Source organism: Lutjanus erythropterus, chromosome 17 (genome assembly GCF_056507025.1).
Source record: "Lutjanus erythropterus isolate fLutEry1 chromosome 17, fLutEry1.hap2, whole genome shotgun sequence".
Classification (NCBI taxonomy): Eukaryota; Metazoa; Chordata; class Actinopteri; order Lutjaniformes; family Lutjanidae; genus Lutjanus; species Lutjanus erythropterus.
In genome coordinates, this window is record NC_139333.1 from 26153344 (window position 1) to 26168703 (window position 15360).

General features: G+C 36.8%; 2 protein-coding genes and 1 long non-coding RNA gene across 5 annotated transcripts in view; 2 read left to right on the forward strand and 1 right to left on the reverse strand.

The window, feature by feature from the left end:
- acsf2 (acyl-CoA synthetase family member 2) overlaps nt 1–4167 on the forward strand; it is a 30049-nt gene extending 25882 nt beyond the window's left edge. Inside the window, exons 11-16 of the mRNA XM_084741638.1 lie at nt 388–495; nt 1180–1331; nt 1874–2015; nt 2209–2319; nt 2496–2564; nt 4014–4167. Coding sequence (XP_084597764.1) covers nt 388–495; nt 1180–1331; nt 1874–2015; nt 2209–2319; nt 2496–2564; nt 4014–4076 — 645 coding nt within the window. The 3' untranslated portion in view covers nt 4077–4167. The remainder of the gene's footprint in view (nt 1–387; nt 496–1179; nt 1332–1873; nt 2016–2208; nt 2320–2495; nt 2565–4013) is intronic.
- On the reverse strand, nt 2611–11496 carry armc7 (armadillo repeat containing 7). 3 transcript variants are annotated; one of them, XM_084741636.1, is made up of 4 exons: nt 11262–11496; nt 9780–9923; nt 9329–9684; nt 2611–2980 (listed from the first exon to the last, which is right to left on the reverse strand). In XM_084741636.1, the coding sequence occupies exons 1-3, from the start codon at nt 11347–11349 to the stop codon at nt 9341–9343; spliced, it is 576 nt and encodes a 191-aa protein (XP_084597762.1). In that variant the 5' UTR covers nt 11350–11496; the 3' UTR covers nt 2611–2980; nt 9329–9340. The 3 variants fall into 3 exon arrangements, with proteins under 3 accessions (XP_084597762.1, XP_084597761.1, XP_084597763.1); XM_084741635.1 differs by lacking the exon at nt 2611–2980 and adding an exon at nt 4031–4168; XM_084741637.1 differs by lacking the exon at nt 2611–2980 and adding an exon at nt 6956–7574.
- A 206-nt stretch (nt 11497–11702) lies between these two features.
- LOC146312325 (uncharacterized) lies at nt 11703–14239 on the forward strand. Its single transcript, XR_014772238.1, has 2 exons — nt 11703–12199; nt 13719–14239. It is a non-coding gene; the product is annotated as an uncharacterized LOC146312325 (long non-coding RNA).
- The last annotated feature ends 1121 nt before the right edge of the window (nt 14240–15360 follow it).

The window sequence follows — 15360 nt, forward strand, 5'->3', positions numbered from 1 at the left end:
GGTGCAGGACTGTTTGTCAGACATTTCAAGTTGTCATTAGATCTTTGAAAGGACCTGGTTTCAAAGTATTTTGTTTAGAACCAACTTTTTTGACGTTGAATACCCAAAGATAAAAAGGTAGCACACGCACAGATCTGCAGGATAACGTTTGTTGGTTCCAGCTGCATAAATGTGAAGATTTTCTTTGTCATTTATGACACTAAATCAAGAGTCTTTGGGTTTTGGACTGTTGGTTGGACAATTTCAAGACTGAAAGAATTAACATTTTATAAACAAATTGTCAAAATAAGTAGCAGTTTAAAGTGGTAAATTTATGAGAAAGAAATCATAGTTAAAAAAAGAAGTAAAAGATTTGAATAACGTGCTGTTTGTTTGTGTGATTGACAGATTGGATACGGAACCACAGAGAACAGTCCTGTGACGTTCGTAGGTGTCCCGACAGACAACCTGGACAGGAAGGCTGAGACAGTCGGCTTCATCACGGACCACTTAGAGGTACTGAAGACACACAAAAACACAAAAATACAAGATTACATACGACGGCGTGTTACGCCTCTGAGATTAAAGTGGTAAATTTACAGGAAAAAACACAGATTTATGAGAAAAAACTTGAATATTCTCTGAGATTAAAGTCATAAATTTATGAGACAAAACTCACAAATTTATGTGAAAAAACTTGTATTTTGAACAATATTAAAATCGTAAATTTATGAGGAAAAGTAATAAATTTATGAGAAAAGACTCAAATTGATGAGATTAAACCTGCATATTCTCTGAGACTTTAATTTATAAAATAAAACTTGGAGATTAAATCTTAAATTTGAGAAAAAACTTGAGTATTTTCTGAGATTAAAGTTGTAAATTTACTAGAAAAAATTCACAAACTTTTCAGTAAAAACTTGATTATTCTCAGAGATTATAAAGTCACAGATTTATGAGGAAAAAAGTACTCAGAAACATAAGGTTTTGTTTTTTTTTGTCGATGAGCCTTGAACCAAAATCAATACGTTGTTGTGAGAAATTTCTTGGAATCAAATGATAAAACACAATCTGATTCCACAGAGAGTTACTTGCCATTAAACCGAATTATTCTCCAGCCTTTCTTTAAACGCTGATTATTTAGTTTTTAAATAAACTAAATAAAAGTATTAATAACTATATGACTGGTCTGCTCCACAGGCTAAAATAGTGCACCCTACAACAGGAGAGGTGGTCCCTCTGGGGGAGTTGGGGGAGATCATGATCAGAGGATACTGTGTGATGTTGGGTTACTGGGCGGATGAAGCCAAAACAAGAGAGTGTATCACTGAGAGCGGCTGGTACAAAACTGGGTGAGTGGAAGATAAATCAGTCACCGTTAATTCAGAAAACCACAGGAAAACATCTGTAACACATTCAAGTCTATCATGACTTTACAGAAAACCATTTCTGACAGTGAAAGAAAAAAATATCCCCATGGTAAATTATAATTATGAGATACAAAAGTCAAAATTATGAAATAAAAAAATGTAAGTAAAAGACAAATTCTGAAAACTCAGAATTATAAGATAGAAATGATAAATTATGAGATAAAAAAAATCTAAAATTGTTATATAATTGACTTTTTTTATCAACTCTCATAATTCACTTTATATTTTGTAATTTTAACTTTTTGTCTCATAATTTTAACATTTCATCACACAATTTTGATTTCTTATTTCATAATCATGACTTTTAGCTCTTAATTATGAATTTATGCCATACTTTTACCTTTTGTCATAATTTAAATGTTATACTGCTTATAATTATGATTTAATTATAATTTTCCTTCCCTGGCAGAAATGGGTTTCCTTATAATTTAGTCCAGATGCTGACATTTCATTGTTTCCTGCAGAGACATCGGGAGCATGGACGCGTGCAGCTACTGTAAGATCGAGGGCCGGATTAAAGACATGATCATCAGAGGAGGAGAGAACATCTACCCGGCTGAGATCGAACAGTTCCTGCACACACACCCCAAAGTCAAGGAGGCTCAGGTGAGCTCAAACACAGAACATGTCCTCACTGTTTTACACTGATAGAGCTGTTGAGAAAACTGGAAACATGGTGTGTGTGTGTGTGTGTGTGTGTGTGTGTGTGTGTGTGTGTGTGTGTGTGTGTGTGTGTGTGTGTGTGTGTGTGTGTGTGTGTGTGTGTGTGTGTGTGTGTGTGTGTGTGTGTGTGTGTCAGGTGGTCGGAGTGAAGGATTCCCGTATGGGTGAAGAAGTCTGCGCCTGCATCAAACTGGTGGACGGACAGGAGTGCACTGTAGAAGAAATTATAGCTTACTGCAAAGGCCAGGTGAGGCACAACCCACTTTTAATATCCAATAATAAGCTGTTCACCGATCTACATTTTTTTCCTGTGCACAATTTATTATTTAAGACAAAAAACTGTGAAAACTTCCACCCAGTGAAGCATTTCTTTCACTAGATGATAAACCATGTTAGAACGTGTTTTTGATTTCTCTTTTTCAGATCGCTCACTTCAAGGTTCCTCGCTACGTCCTCTTTGTCACCAGCTACCCGCTCACTGTTACTGGAAAGGTAAATCCTGGTGTTTTCAGCCTATAAATGTAGAAATGACAGACAATCAAGGTTTAATTTACTGTTTATTAAGATGTCATGCTTCCAGACTAAAAACAGGTTTATAATTGACAGTCTGTGATAAATTAACCCACTCTGGGTCTTGTGTTTCTCTCCTGGGACGCCGTTTCAAATGACTGTAGACACGGCGTGTTGTGTTTGAACAGTCCTGCCCCTAAATGCCCCCAGACGGGAGGGAAGGGGAGCTATTAGCTCGTCTGCACGCACACGCCGGCCCTGTTAGATGAACCCGGGAGGGCGGCGGACCTCGTCCCACAGCAGCATATCAGATAAAACCAGCCCCTCAAATCTAAACACTCCTTCAGTTCGTTTCAGCAGGATAATCCAGTCAGTATTAACAGTTCCAGGGAGTCCTGCTGGGTACAAAACACCAACACAGAGGTCACATTTGAGAGTCTGTAGTTTGTTTGACCACGAGTCCATCAGTCAAACTGATTACAGATAGTAAGACCATAATACAGCAGGCTGCTCTTGAAAGCAGCATTTCTGACTTCTGGGATTTCTGGGTGATGTTGAAGCATTTGACCAAATGTGAAATGTGATAAATGTTTTTAGTAGGCTTTTTTTTTTTTTTTTCATTTTCATTTCATGCTGCCCTCTCAACATCAAAACTGATGTGTAAAACTGATTTCTTGGAGTGTCCATCAGTGCGCATCAATCAGACAGATGTAACAATATGAAAGATTACATAAAATGTAACACAAATGAAAGAAGTAATTAGACAAACTATGTAAAAGACAAAAAAACATAAGACAAAACAGGACAAAGAAGATGTAACAAGAAAAAAGACAAAAGAAATAAGGCAAAAAGATTTGTAACATGACAAATGATGTGACACGACAAAAAAGACATAACCTGAAACAAGATGACATAAAGGATTTAAGATAAAAAGATGCAGGCAAAAAAAGTATCAAGACAAAAAATTACATAAAAGACCCAACAAGACAAAAAAAGACAACTAGACAAAAAAAAACAACGTAAAAGATGTAAGACAAAAAGACGTAACAAGACGACAAAAGATATAACAATACAAAGAAGACGTAACTAGACACAAAATGATGTAAAGGCGTAACAAGACAAAACAAACAACATAAAAGAATAAGACAAAAAGACGTAATAAGATAATGTAACAGATGAAAAAGGCATAAAGGCCTCAGAGGACGACTTTTTACTTTCATACTGAGAATTTGTTGGTTTTTTTACACGTCTACTTGAGAACAGAATGTGTGTATTTTTTCCACCTCTGAAAATGAACATCACAAAAATTAATATTTACTCCATCTAACGTTATCATCGTGACACTCGACCCTGACACGACTGATAAGATGTTAAGTTTTGATCGATAACCTTCAAATTGTTAAGGACACTTTTTTTTCTTTCTCTTCTCAGATCCAGAAGAACAAACTACGTGAGGTGGTGGAGAAGCAGCTGGGACTGGAGAAGTTACAATGAGAGGGCCAGCTCACGTATGAAAGAGTTTTCAATGACTGTATGTCGTGTATCACAAACACCAATCAGGACTTCAAACGCCGCCATCAGATCATCTGGAGAAATAATAACAGACGGATGTAGACATGTGATGGGAGGTTGTGTTGTCTGTATTGTTCTGTAGCTGTTATAAAGGGATAAATGAAGTCATGTTCTCTACCAAAACCAACAATGACTTGACACTAACAAGTAACACATAACACTGTTCCTTCATTACCATGAACACATACACCGTCCACCAAATACTCACTTAAGTACTAAGTGTGTGTTCATCCGCAGCTGAAAATAGTCCCCCAACAAATGCACTATTTCCTCCTGCTTGAGTAATGTTTATTAAAAGCCACAGTGCCCAGATGTTTGAGGAAGTTACTGGACCTTTTTTAAAAGAGAAACCATACAGTTGTACGTCTCTAAATTTTTCTCTGCCTTTCTTTTAAGTGAAGATGTAAACCGTCAAACACATTTTAGTCTTTTCATGGGATTTGTTGACAATAAGAAAAATATAGAATAACAGCCTCATCCTGTAAAGGGAAAGTTCGGATTTTTTGAAGTGATTGCATGAGGCGCTTATCCGTAGTGAGTGTATAACCTAGAGGGGGCACGTCTGCAGTAGGAGCACCCAAAGACATACGTAGGCGCCATACTGGCTGTTGTATTGTGCATCAACATCGCTGCTGTTTTCATGAGCAAATACACGCGTGACAAGAAACTGCTGTAATACAAGCTGTTGAAGCCACAGTAGTATTTTTTTGTTTCTTGTTTAACATAGAGGTGATTATGTGTAAACAGAGATGCAGATTTTTGTTGTTTGTACACGGTGGAGAACTAGGTCAGAAAAAACACAGGTAAAATAGGTAAGAGGCGGAGTTTGGTTGACTTTTTGAGAGAGCAATATTTGGCTTGTATTACAGCAGTTTGCTGTCGTAAAAGGCTGTCTGACGTCAAGGTAATATGGTGAAAACATTCCACATGTAGCATACACTTGAACTAAAAACTGTTCTCTCCAAAACCACCAGACTCCTTTAGCAGTCATTTTTAAGTGGAAGAACACAGGAGTTGCTCATCTGTTATTTCGTCTGTTAATTTGATTGTGTTACTGTGTGGCTTCTGTTTTAAAAGGACAGTTGGGTTTCACATAAGTCGCACAATAACACAAACAAACTAAGCGATCAGGGCAGCTGTAGATCAGCGAAGCCTTTGTTCTATGAGGTAAAATTACTGTTTTTGCCAGTGGACTTTGGTTGATTTGGAGAGAGAACATTTGGCTTCTATAACTGCAGTTCCCTGTTGTAAAAAGCTGTCTGACGGCAAGGTAAAAATATTCTAAATATAGCGTACACTTAAACTGATACTGATTTTTAAGGTGGCCATAATACATTTTGCTGCCGACCCTGGTTCTCCAAACCGGGGGCGTGTCAACCTCCATCTACTGTAGGTGATACACTCACTGTGCAAAGTACTTCATGCAGTGCCACTTCAAAACATCTGAACTATTCCTTTAACGTCCTCTGTCTAATAATGTCGATGTATCCTAAATGTGAACCCAGAAGCTACAGAACAATCCATAAATGAGTGGATGTCCTGTACGGCAGCTGAACTCAAACACAGTGCAGAACTTGTTGAACCACTCAGTTCAACAGTCCCTTTTTTATCATGAAAAAAAGCTATAAAAATCTTTTTTTTTAACATCAACTTACAATAACTGTGGTACCACATTATTAAAACCAGGCCTGGGTGTTCCTCTTTTTACGGGAAGAATGAAGGTATTTTTATTGATCTCGGTGGCAGGTGCACGCCTCCTAAGCCCTTGGAATGTCATTCAGAAACAAATATGCACACTTACACACACGCTCCGATTGAAAGTGAGAACTTTAAAACAAGCTAAATATCACAGACACACACTCGAAAGCTGTAAAGAATTTCCTCTGGAGTCTGACCGGACTACATGTGCAGTCCAACTGACGCTGGGCTGCAGGATCGGATGTCGTCTTCTGTCTAGACCTGAAGGACTCGGCCCAGAAATAGCTCTTAAGAGCCCGGAGGAAAACAAACGGGGCTCCTGGCTCTTAAGGAGGAACCTCAAGGTTTATTTTGCACATTTTTTTAACATATTTTGGGGTTTGGATTTAAGGTTTCAGGACATGATATTCTTACAGAGTGCCAAGTGGAAGCTGAAACGCTGAAAATGCATCTGAACCGGGTCACTACAGACAGGCCTGGAGAGTAATGGGTTACATGTAATAGGATTATGTAATCTGGATACATAAAAAGTTACTGTATTCCAGATTAAAAAAAAAAAAAGACCTAATCAGATTACAGATATATTTAGTTAAAATGGGGATTATTAGTAGGATTTTAAAATAAAGAACGATGTACTACCATCACTGGGTGGAAATTTCACAGTTTTTTCTCTTTAAATCAATCAATTGATCAATGAATTGCGCACAACAAAGAAACGAACAGCTGGACAAACTAATAAACCCAACAACAAACATAAAACACCCCTGGGTCTGCAATGATTTATCTGTTATTAACTTTGAAATTAACCTGCATCTTTTAATAATTAATCGTTGTGAGTCAGTTTCTTTATTAAAAAAGTGAAAATTCTCTGGTTTCTTTACTTCACTACACTGATCAATGTTTTTTCTGACATTTGATGGACCAAACAACTGGACGATTAATGGAGAAAATGATTGACAGATTAATCAATGATGAAAATAATCATTACAGGAACAACTTCAAAAATTTGACTTAATTTTCAACTAATGACATTGTGACAGGATTAATTCATTAAGAATTCTGAGTAATTTAAAACAGAGCCGCAGTGATTAATCTGCATCTTGCATCTGCAGTTTGATAATCGATTAATAGTTTTGAGTAATTTATTTAATAAAAAACAATAAAAATCCTGATTTCAGCTTCTTAAGTGTGAATATTTTCTGGTTTCTTTACTCCTCTCTGACAATAAACTGAATATTTTTGAGGTTTTGGACAAAACAAGACATTTGAGGACGTCATCTTCAGCTTTGATCAACATTTTTCACTGTCTTCTGACATTTCATGGACCAAACAAGTAATTTTTTGAAAAAAATAATAATTATTTGGAGTCCTTAAAAAACATAGTGGGTTTAACAATTTCACCATATTTTATATTGAGGAAATCCAAAAGTAATGGAAAGTAATCAGGTTACATTACTTTAATATTGTGATTGTAACAGTGTGATTATTTCAGTGACTACAGAGCCAAAGGGATGTACATTTTTGGGGGAAATAAGTGGTGATATTGATAATAGTGAAGTGAAGTAAAGAGAAGTGCTGCCCTTCAGTTTAACAGAAACTATTCAGTCTCCATCTTGTGGTAAAAAAAAAAAGCACAACACTTAATTTCATCACGTCCTCTGACAGCAGCCAGCAGGGTCAGGAGGGTTACTCTAAAAATGTATTCTGGTAATTATTAATTACCTGCAAAAGCAAAAGGAATTCATCAGTTAGTTGTTTGGTCCATAAAATGACAGAAAATGTAGATCAAAGTCCAAGATGACGGAAAAAAAAAAGAAATTAGAAAATGTTCTCATTTCAGAAGCTGAAATAAGAGAATTTCTTTTTTCTTAAAAAATAATTCAAAAAGATTAATCACTTCTCAAAAAAGATGCAGATTTATTTAACAGTTAATCAATAATAGATTCATCATTGCAGCTCTAAGTGTTTTATGTTCTTGTTTGGTTTATTAGTTTGTTTCCACCCAGTGAAGCATTTTTCACTTGAGGCCAAGTTAATGACTTTTTGTTTTTTTTTCTTGTCAAACATTTTTTTTCAGCGTACTTCTGTTTTTATTAATTAAAAGACGCTCAGTAAAATAATGTGGTGGCAATTTCTGTTGAATAGAGCACGGAGTCAGAAACTTGTCTTTCTGTAAGGTTTACTCAGGCATCTGCAGATGGACTCACAGCACAGTCAGAGAATGAACTGCAATGAGCCCAGAACAGAGAATGTGTCAGTGTTTCAGACACAGATAGATGCAGGGTCAGGAAAGGGTGAGTTACATATTGTTATCACATGATGGTACAGGACATTCAGAAAAACAATACAGCACTTCTGGCTTGTTCTATCTCATCTTGTCTTGTGTGTCATACAAGTATATTGGGCCTTCCTCTCTGTCCTGTATTTAGGTACTTACAATATGCAGATACAGGATTACATCAGAAATGGGAATTTCTATCACAATAACTTGAGTGTCCCTCACCAACTGTCCAGCTGGTTCAGGAGCCGCGTGCAGCGACATTATGAAGCACAACGCAGGTGAGAATTACATGTGTCATCTGTGCTACACGTCTCTACATCCACGCTGAACCCTCCCCTCCAGTGGGATCGGGATGATTCGGATTTTCTGCTCCTTGGAGATTTAAAATACCCCAAAACAATATTTGATCTGGATCACCAAAACCTTCTCTCAGTTTTGTAGGATTCAGGATCTCGCATCCAGGTTTTAAAATACTCAGTTTTGAGATTTAATGCTTTCCGGATCGTTCTGGTCCTGATTAAAAGATTTGAAATACTGCTCCCTGGTGGAAAGACTGAAACCGGATGAGTGGAAGCTGTTACAGCAGCAGATTAATGCCCGTGGTGTTGGAATGAGATGTTTACATTTGGGCTGTGAGGATACCAGATTTTCACTATAAAATTATTGTGGCCAAAAGAACTCACAATAACGATATTACTGTGCTATCTGTAGAAAATTTGAAAACAAACAAACAAAAAATAGTCCAAATCATCTTTGACTTTGTTTATTGTCTATCTTCTTTTCTTTTGTCTCTTTTTCTTTTTTTTGTGTCTTTTCTGATGAATTAGTCGATATACGAGCGTAGGAAGGTGGAAAGAGACTATCTCACTATAACTGTGACTAGTTTAAGCCAATTTCTGCCAGTAAAAGAAAAAAATATCCACACGATAAATCAGAATTATGAGACTTTTTACTTCATAATTATGAACTTTTATATTATAATTTTGACTTACCATTAGGATGCTTTTTCCTTTATTGGCAGAAATTCTGATATGTGTACTATTAACCCTATATCAATAATATTTCATACTTATAAATGTCAATACCAATAAATCATAACACCCCTAGTTCACATATGGGTTTAAACATATTTCTGAAACTCTCATAGAGAGCAAATTTATCAGCTTATTTACAAAAAAAAAATCTACATGAGTACCTCAGCTGTAACTCAGTCGTTGGGTAGCGGTATGCCAACTGCCGTCTGTTGTCCCTGCATCTGCTGCTCCGCCCGGGCCACCTGCTCCTTGGTGCAGCAGTCCCGCAGGAACACAGCGGCCAGGTTACGCAGGCGGGGGCTCTCTGAGAGGGAGAAGCGCAGCATGCACTGCAGGATGGCCGGATCAGTGACTTCAGAGCGTGACGAGGGTTTCACGAGGTTCATCAGTGTCGTGACGGCTGACAGGACCGTCTCCTCCCTCCGGCTCGACAGACAGTTTGTGACCAGGCTGATCCCGCTGCTCTGCAGGATGATGTCTCGACACTCAGGGTCCATACTGAGGTTACACAGCCCCCCTGAGAACAGGATGCGCACAAGACGAGTGATGAGATTCTTAGATTGGGAGACAGCATTTGTAATGATTTATAATTTTTGTTGGTGTGAAACTCACCCATCCCAAACTCCACAAAGTTCTCATTCTCCTCAGTGAGCATGTCCAAGAAGAGGTCGGTCACCTGCAGCTCCCTCAGATACTCCATGTTGTTTGGGTCGTATGCAAAGTTGGCCAGGTTAGCCAACACCTGCTCCTTTGCCTCTGATGTAGTGAAATGAGTTGAGTCAGCAAATAAAAACTTAAAAGGTACTGGAACAAATTCATTGATCAGCTTATCACAAACAGTGATATCAGCACATAGTTAAGTATCAAGTGGCTGCAGTACAGAAACTGAAATGTTTGAGGTCATTTAGAAACAATGACGCAATTACATATTTTGTCCACCAGAGAGCACTAAGACATTTATTTCTTTAACTATAAAAGATGGGATGAAACAAAAAAACTGCTACTAAAATGTTTGTCATGTGTTGGTCTGGCACAACATCTAAGTCCAGCTGTAATTTAAAAAACATGATGTCAGTATCATTATAAAAAGAAAAAAGCTAATTCATTTTCTTTGTTTAATATCGCAACAAAAAGAAAAAGGATCCAGTAGGAGCACAAAATAGGACTTTCCCCCCCCCATTTTCTTAATTAACAACCTGCACACAGTGCAGATACAGAAAAAGTCACTAACACTGATTAGTTTTTGTTGGTGCAAGCCATGTTTCAGGCAGGACAATAAAGACTGAAATGAACTGAAGTCATTTTGTTGCTATAATTAACAGATATTATATCATTTTGAAATCACTGTATTGAAAGAATATCTGAGTATCACTACATTTGACAACCTTATGTGGTTCTCATACTTTTGCAATTTCACTTAAGTGTAATATGATGGGGGGTTTTTTTTAAACCAAACTGTGCAGGCCTACTTAACAGTTTTTCGAGGAAACTGCTGGAAGATAAAACCAACTGTATGAACAAACCTGTTACCTTTATTCACTATTATGTGCAATAGTGTCAACTGCTGAATATTTCTTGGTTATATTGTTCTCATTGTTTTATTCCTATCTTGTTTACTTGTAAATGTTGATTATATCTTGCTTTCAATTGATGCCTCTCTTATGGCACTATTCCCTTTTGCTTCTGTAACACTGCACATGTCCTCATTGTTGGATTAATAAAGGATTATCTTATTTTATCTTTACACACCCTATTCAGGAAGGAAAATGCAAATGAAGCAGCTGCTTCTCAAGAAAAAAATCAGTAACACAAGTACACTGATGTTCAGGCACATGACTGAAAGTAAGTCTGACTTTTATGAATAATAAGGATTAAGAAAAATGATTATACTGCTGTTTACATAAATTGCAGACCTTTGGAGGTGGTCACCCTGTTGTTTAGTTACATGATGAAATGTGCCTTTAAAATATTAAAAAACTTGCCTTTTTTTCAGAGATAACCTCAGTTCCCTCTAGAGTTCTCAGATACTGCATTGTGGAACTTAATTTACACAGACCACCGACTCATGACAAATTAGACTGTAATTATACCCACCTTCACTGTCGGTGTCCTGAAATTCAGTGACCAGAGTTTGTAAATATTCAAACCGGTCAGAGCCCTCAGACGAACCTTTCCTCCACATCTCTAGCGTTAGCTTAGCATTAGCTCCAGTGGCTACTCAAACAACGACGAGGCAAGCATATAAGACAAAGTAAAGTTAATAAATTAAGCAAACTACACCAAACAAACGCAGCTGGACCGCATTAATTTTCTGAGCAATTCTAGGTTTGGTCCGTCTCTAAAATGTGTCCGTACAACAGCCCGATAAGAGTACGTTCCGCCTAAACCCTAACCATTTTAAAATAACATCTAATATTGGTTAACTCACTGTACTACAACTTCCACAGATAATATTCATTTTATTCATATTTAGCACGGGACGTTAAAGTTCTTCAATAATGTTTTGGGGAAATGTTTGGTTCATAAAATTGATAACCGGAAGTTGAGGTACGTGAGTTACTGCACGACGGTCGTGTCTAAGCGGGAACCTCAGACCGGTAAGAAATCTCGCGAGAGTGACAATTTAGACCCAAACCACAACTATTTCTCGATTTCTCGATTCTTTTTTTGTCTCTAACCCTTATCAAAATCGTTTTCACATTATAAAACATGAATAGTTAATCCAACGTGCTTAATGTAAAAGCCAAGTTTACAAATATCGCGAGAGTTCCACAGATCCAGGGTTCCCTTCGAGGCCCGACCAAAACAAGGAGGCGTGTGAAGAACAGTTAGCTAATGGTCACCTGAAAGGTCAGCTAAAAAGCTCATGTATCAGGCAGTAGGTTATTTTTCTGTTTATATTTCTGCCTGTATTCACCTCACTGGACTTCAGCTATAATGAAGCAACACCAACTGTCCGCTGGAAAACGTCTTACGAAACCTATTTTGTTTGGGACGCTGATTGTCGGACTAGCCACAGTTTTCTTCAACAGGTTTGATTTATTGCATTGAATCTTGTGAATTTTCGCATTAATTGTCATCTGGAAATGTTCAGTAAAAACCTTGCAGATAATATGTTGCTTGGTGCACCTTGCTCCACTTTCCATTACACAACTGTTAGGCTGACAGTGTGTGCCATCTAGTGTTTATTCATTCCCTTATTAATCTGTTTTTAAATACAAATACAAAGCACAAATATATAGACATCATTCAGCAGCTACAAACAATAATGTGTACTGTTGTGCAAACAACAAAGTTTTGTTAAATATATGTAATACTGGACAATTGTTCAGCATATTTAATTGTTACATAATGTTTAGGGCTCAAAATAAATTATAAATTAAAAAACAAGTTCTGCAACTACTTACTATTTTAATTATCAATTAATGTGCTATTTATTTTTTTCCATTAGTCTGCAAAACAGTTCTGCACAATACACTAATGCATTGTACAACCAAAAACACAATTATCAATTAAATGACTTATTGATTCAGCTCTACAAAGAAGGTAATGCAAGTTTGCTTTTTTCTGTCTTTAAAAAATCTGTGTATAAATAAAATTATAGATAGAAGCGATAGTTTCGGCTTTAGTGTTGCACTTTGATGAATTTAGGAACACGTTTTTTCCTTTTGAAAAAAATTACTAAACGATAAGGCAGCACAAACTAAGATATCATGATTGTTATTCCACATTTACACTACACCTACGCTTCCCATAAAGCAGCCTGACTGAGTCATTCAACCCTCTCTGCTTGGTAAATGCCAAAGTCTTTTGATTTCTACTCCTCTGATTAGTAATGCAGGATTTTTGTTAAAAATTACTCTTCAAACCCAAGTCAAGATTAACCCTGATGACATCAATGGGGGTTATTTTATCTAACAAACCCAAAAAAGACCTAAAACTGTTCAATAAACTGAGGAGGACTCAGTAAACTGATCTTCCAGTGAAAAACAGTGGAGTTCCTCTTTAGTTATAATATCTTTACCCCCATTTACAACTAAAAGCTCAGTTATAAATAAAGTCCTGTTTATCTTACAAAAAATTTAGTTGTTAGGGAGCTACTATTAAATAAATGCATGGCTGATTTTAGGTCCATATTAAAAATTATTCATATTAAGGCTCCAGCGAGTGATTATTTTCATTATTTATTAGCCTGCTGATTATTTTTATTGATTGTTGGCCTCAAAAATCTCAGAAAATTGTAATAAATGCCTTAAAGTGACGTATTTAAATGTCCTGCTTGGACCAACCATAAGTTCAAAACCAAAAGATATTTTGTTTACTATTATAAAAGACAAAAACTTTGGATTTTGGTAAATTTCTTGATAGATATGTAGATATTCTATACATTTAGTGCTGGAACTATTGCTAATTTTCATTTTCGATTAATCTGCTGATTATTTTCAAATAATCATTTTGAAATACAGAATTTTAGAGGTTTTCGAGTTGTGCTTTATACCAGTCACCGCTGTCTAATTTTGAATTCATTATCGTGCTTCCTCCTCCGTACAGGCACAGGTTCTTTGACGATGTGGAGGATCTGCGAGCTCAGGAGCGAGCGCGCAACAATGCCAAGAGGATGGAGGTGTTGGAGCGGAGGCAGAGGCAGATAGAGGAGGTGACAGAGAAGAAGAAAGGAGGGAGCAGCTGAACCACAGCCTGAACCATCACTGAGAACATGATGCTGCAGGTCTACACATGTGGACACTCCTCCTCCTCCTCCTCCTCCTGTACATCGCCTGAGCCACATGTGTAAAGACGACCTTGATAAACCGAGGTGTTTGAATACGCTGCCTTGGGTTTCACCGATGGATCTATTTAAATAATTCCCACACACAAGTTTCCAGTAAATTCAAGTGAAGAAAATCAGAACTGGAGACGTCTGTCGTGCGAGACGCCAAGCTGTTTGTTTTTTGATAAATACAGATGAATATTTTATAATTCACACATGAACAGGAAATGTAATCTATTATTTTGTGTCTGTTTTGAGACAAGAATATGAATTATTAAATGACCAAAGTGCTAAAAGGTAATTGGCGCCCTTCTTTCTTACATTTAAGTTTTTTTCCAGCAGGGAGCAGTGTTGATAACAATTTAAGTGGCTATACTGGTGTTTTAGCTTCTCGATTATAAATCATGTGTTCTTTTTACTTTTTTCTTACCATTTTCAGAAACAAATGGTAGAGTTTTAGATTTTTACATGTCATTTTTCCTTCTGTTGGTTTCCATTAATTGCAATCATACACAAATCATACGGCAGAATCTTGCTAGAGGTTAGAAGTCTGGTTTCATTTTTGTCAGTTACATTATCAGTTTTCAAATCCATCGGCACTGACACTGTATCACAAACACATTATAATATGACTGACGAAAATAGATGCTCCCTTGATTAAAACTGCAACAATTAAATTAATTGCCAACCTTTTGATATTCATTGTGAGTCAGTTTTTAATTAAAAAAAAGTAAATGTGAATATTTCCTGGTGTCTTTGGTCCTCTCAGGCAGTAAATTGAGTATCTTTGGGATGTGAGCAAAAAAAGACATTTGCGGACGTCATTTTGGGTTTTGGGAAACACTGATTGACATTTTTCACCACTTTCTGACACTTAATGCAACAAAGAATTGCTTAATCATGAAAATAATCAGTAGTTGCAGCCCTTGATTTGTCAGTCAAACAGGAATAAATTCAGACTGATGGCTGCCTGGATAGATAGATAGAATAGAAAAAAATACATCAAATCTGAATCTGATATTCAATTAACAAAACAAAACAAAACAAAAAAACAAGAATAACAGCAAATTATTTACATTTGAAGAGCTGGAACAAGAGGATGAGAGATTTTGCTTGGTATCTGACTGAAACGATGAATCAGCTAGAAGAGGTCATTCAACAGAATGGAAATCCCCACCGGGGAACACATGGTGAAGCACCTACTGCAATGCTCAACTGCTGGATGTAACCAGCAGAGATTTGTTCCAAGTTCCACCAACATTAACATGACGTCTACATACGTTATCCTGAGCTGTCGATCACCTGCGATCGCTTGTTTTTTGGCTAAATGGAAGTTCTTAGTATACCTGTGTGATTCCAGTGAATATATTATAATGAGAAACATGCTGAATACATTCTTGATTTATCACATTCAGGACAAGG

What these genes read in the sequence shown, in the direction of transcription:
- armc7 (XM_084741636.1), bottom strand. Translation starts at nt 11,349, where the DNA reads ATGTGGAGGAAAGGTTCGTCTGAGGGCTCTGACCGGTTTGAATATTTA. An exon ending in TCAGGACACCGACAGTGAAG is followed by an intron (nt 9,924 to 11,261) that starts GTGGGTATAATT and finishes TCACTACATCAG; the next exon opens with AGGCAAAGGAGCAGGTGTTG. An exon ending in CTTTGTGGAGTTTGGGATGG is followed by an intron (nt 9,685 to 9,779) that starts GTGAGTTTCACA and finishes TCCTGTTCTCAG; the next exon opens with GGGGGCTGTGTAACCTCAGT.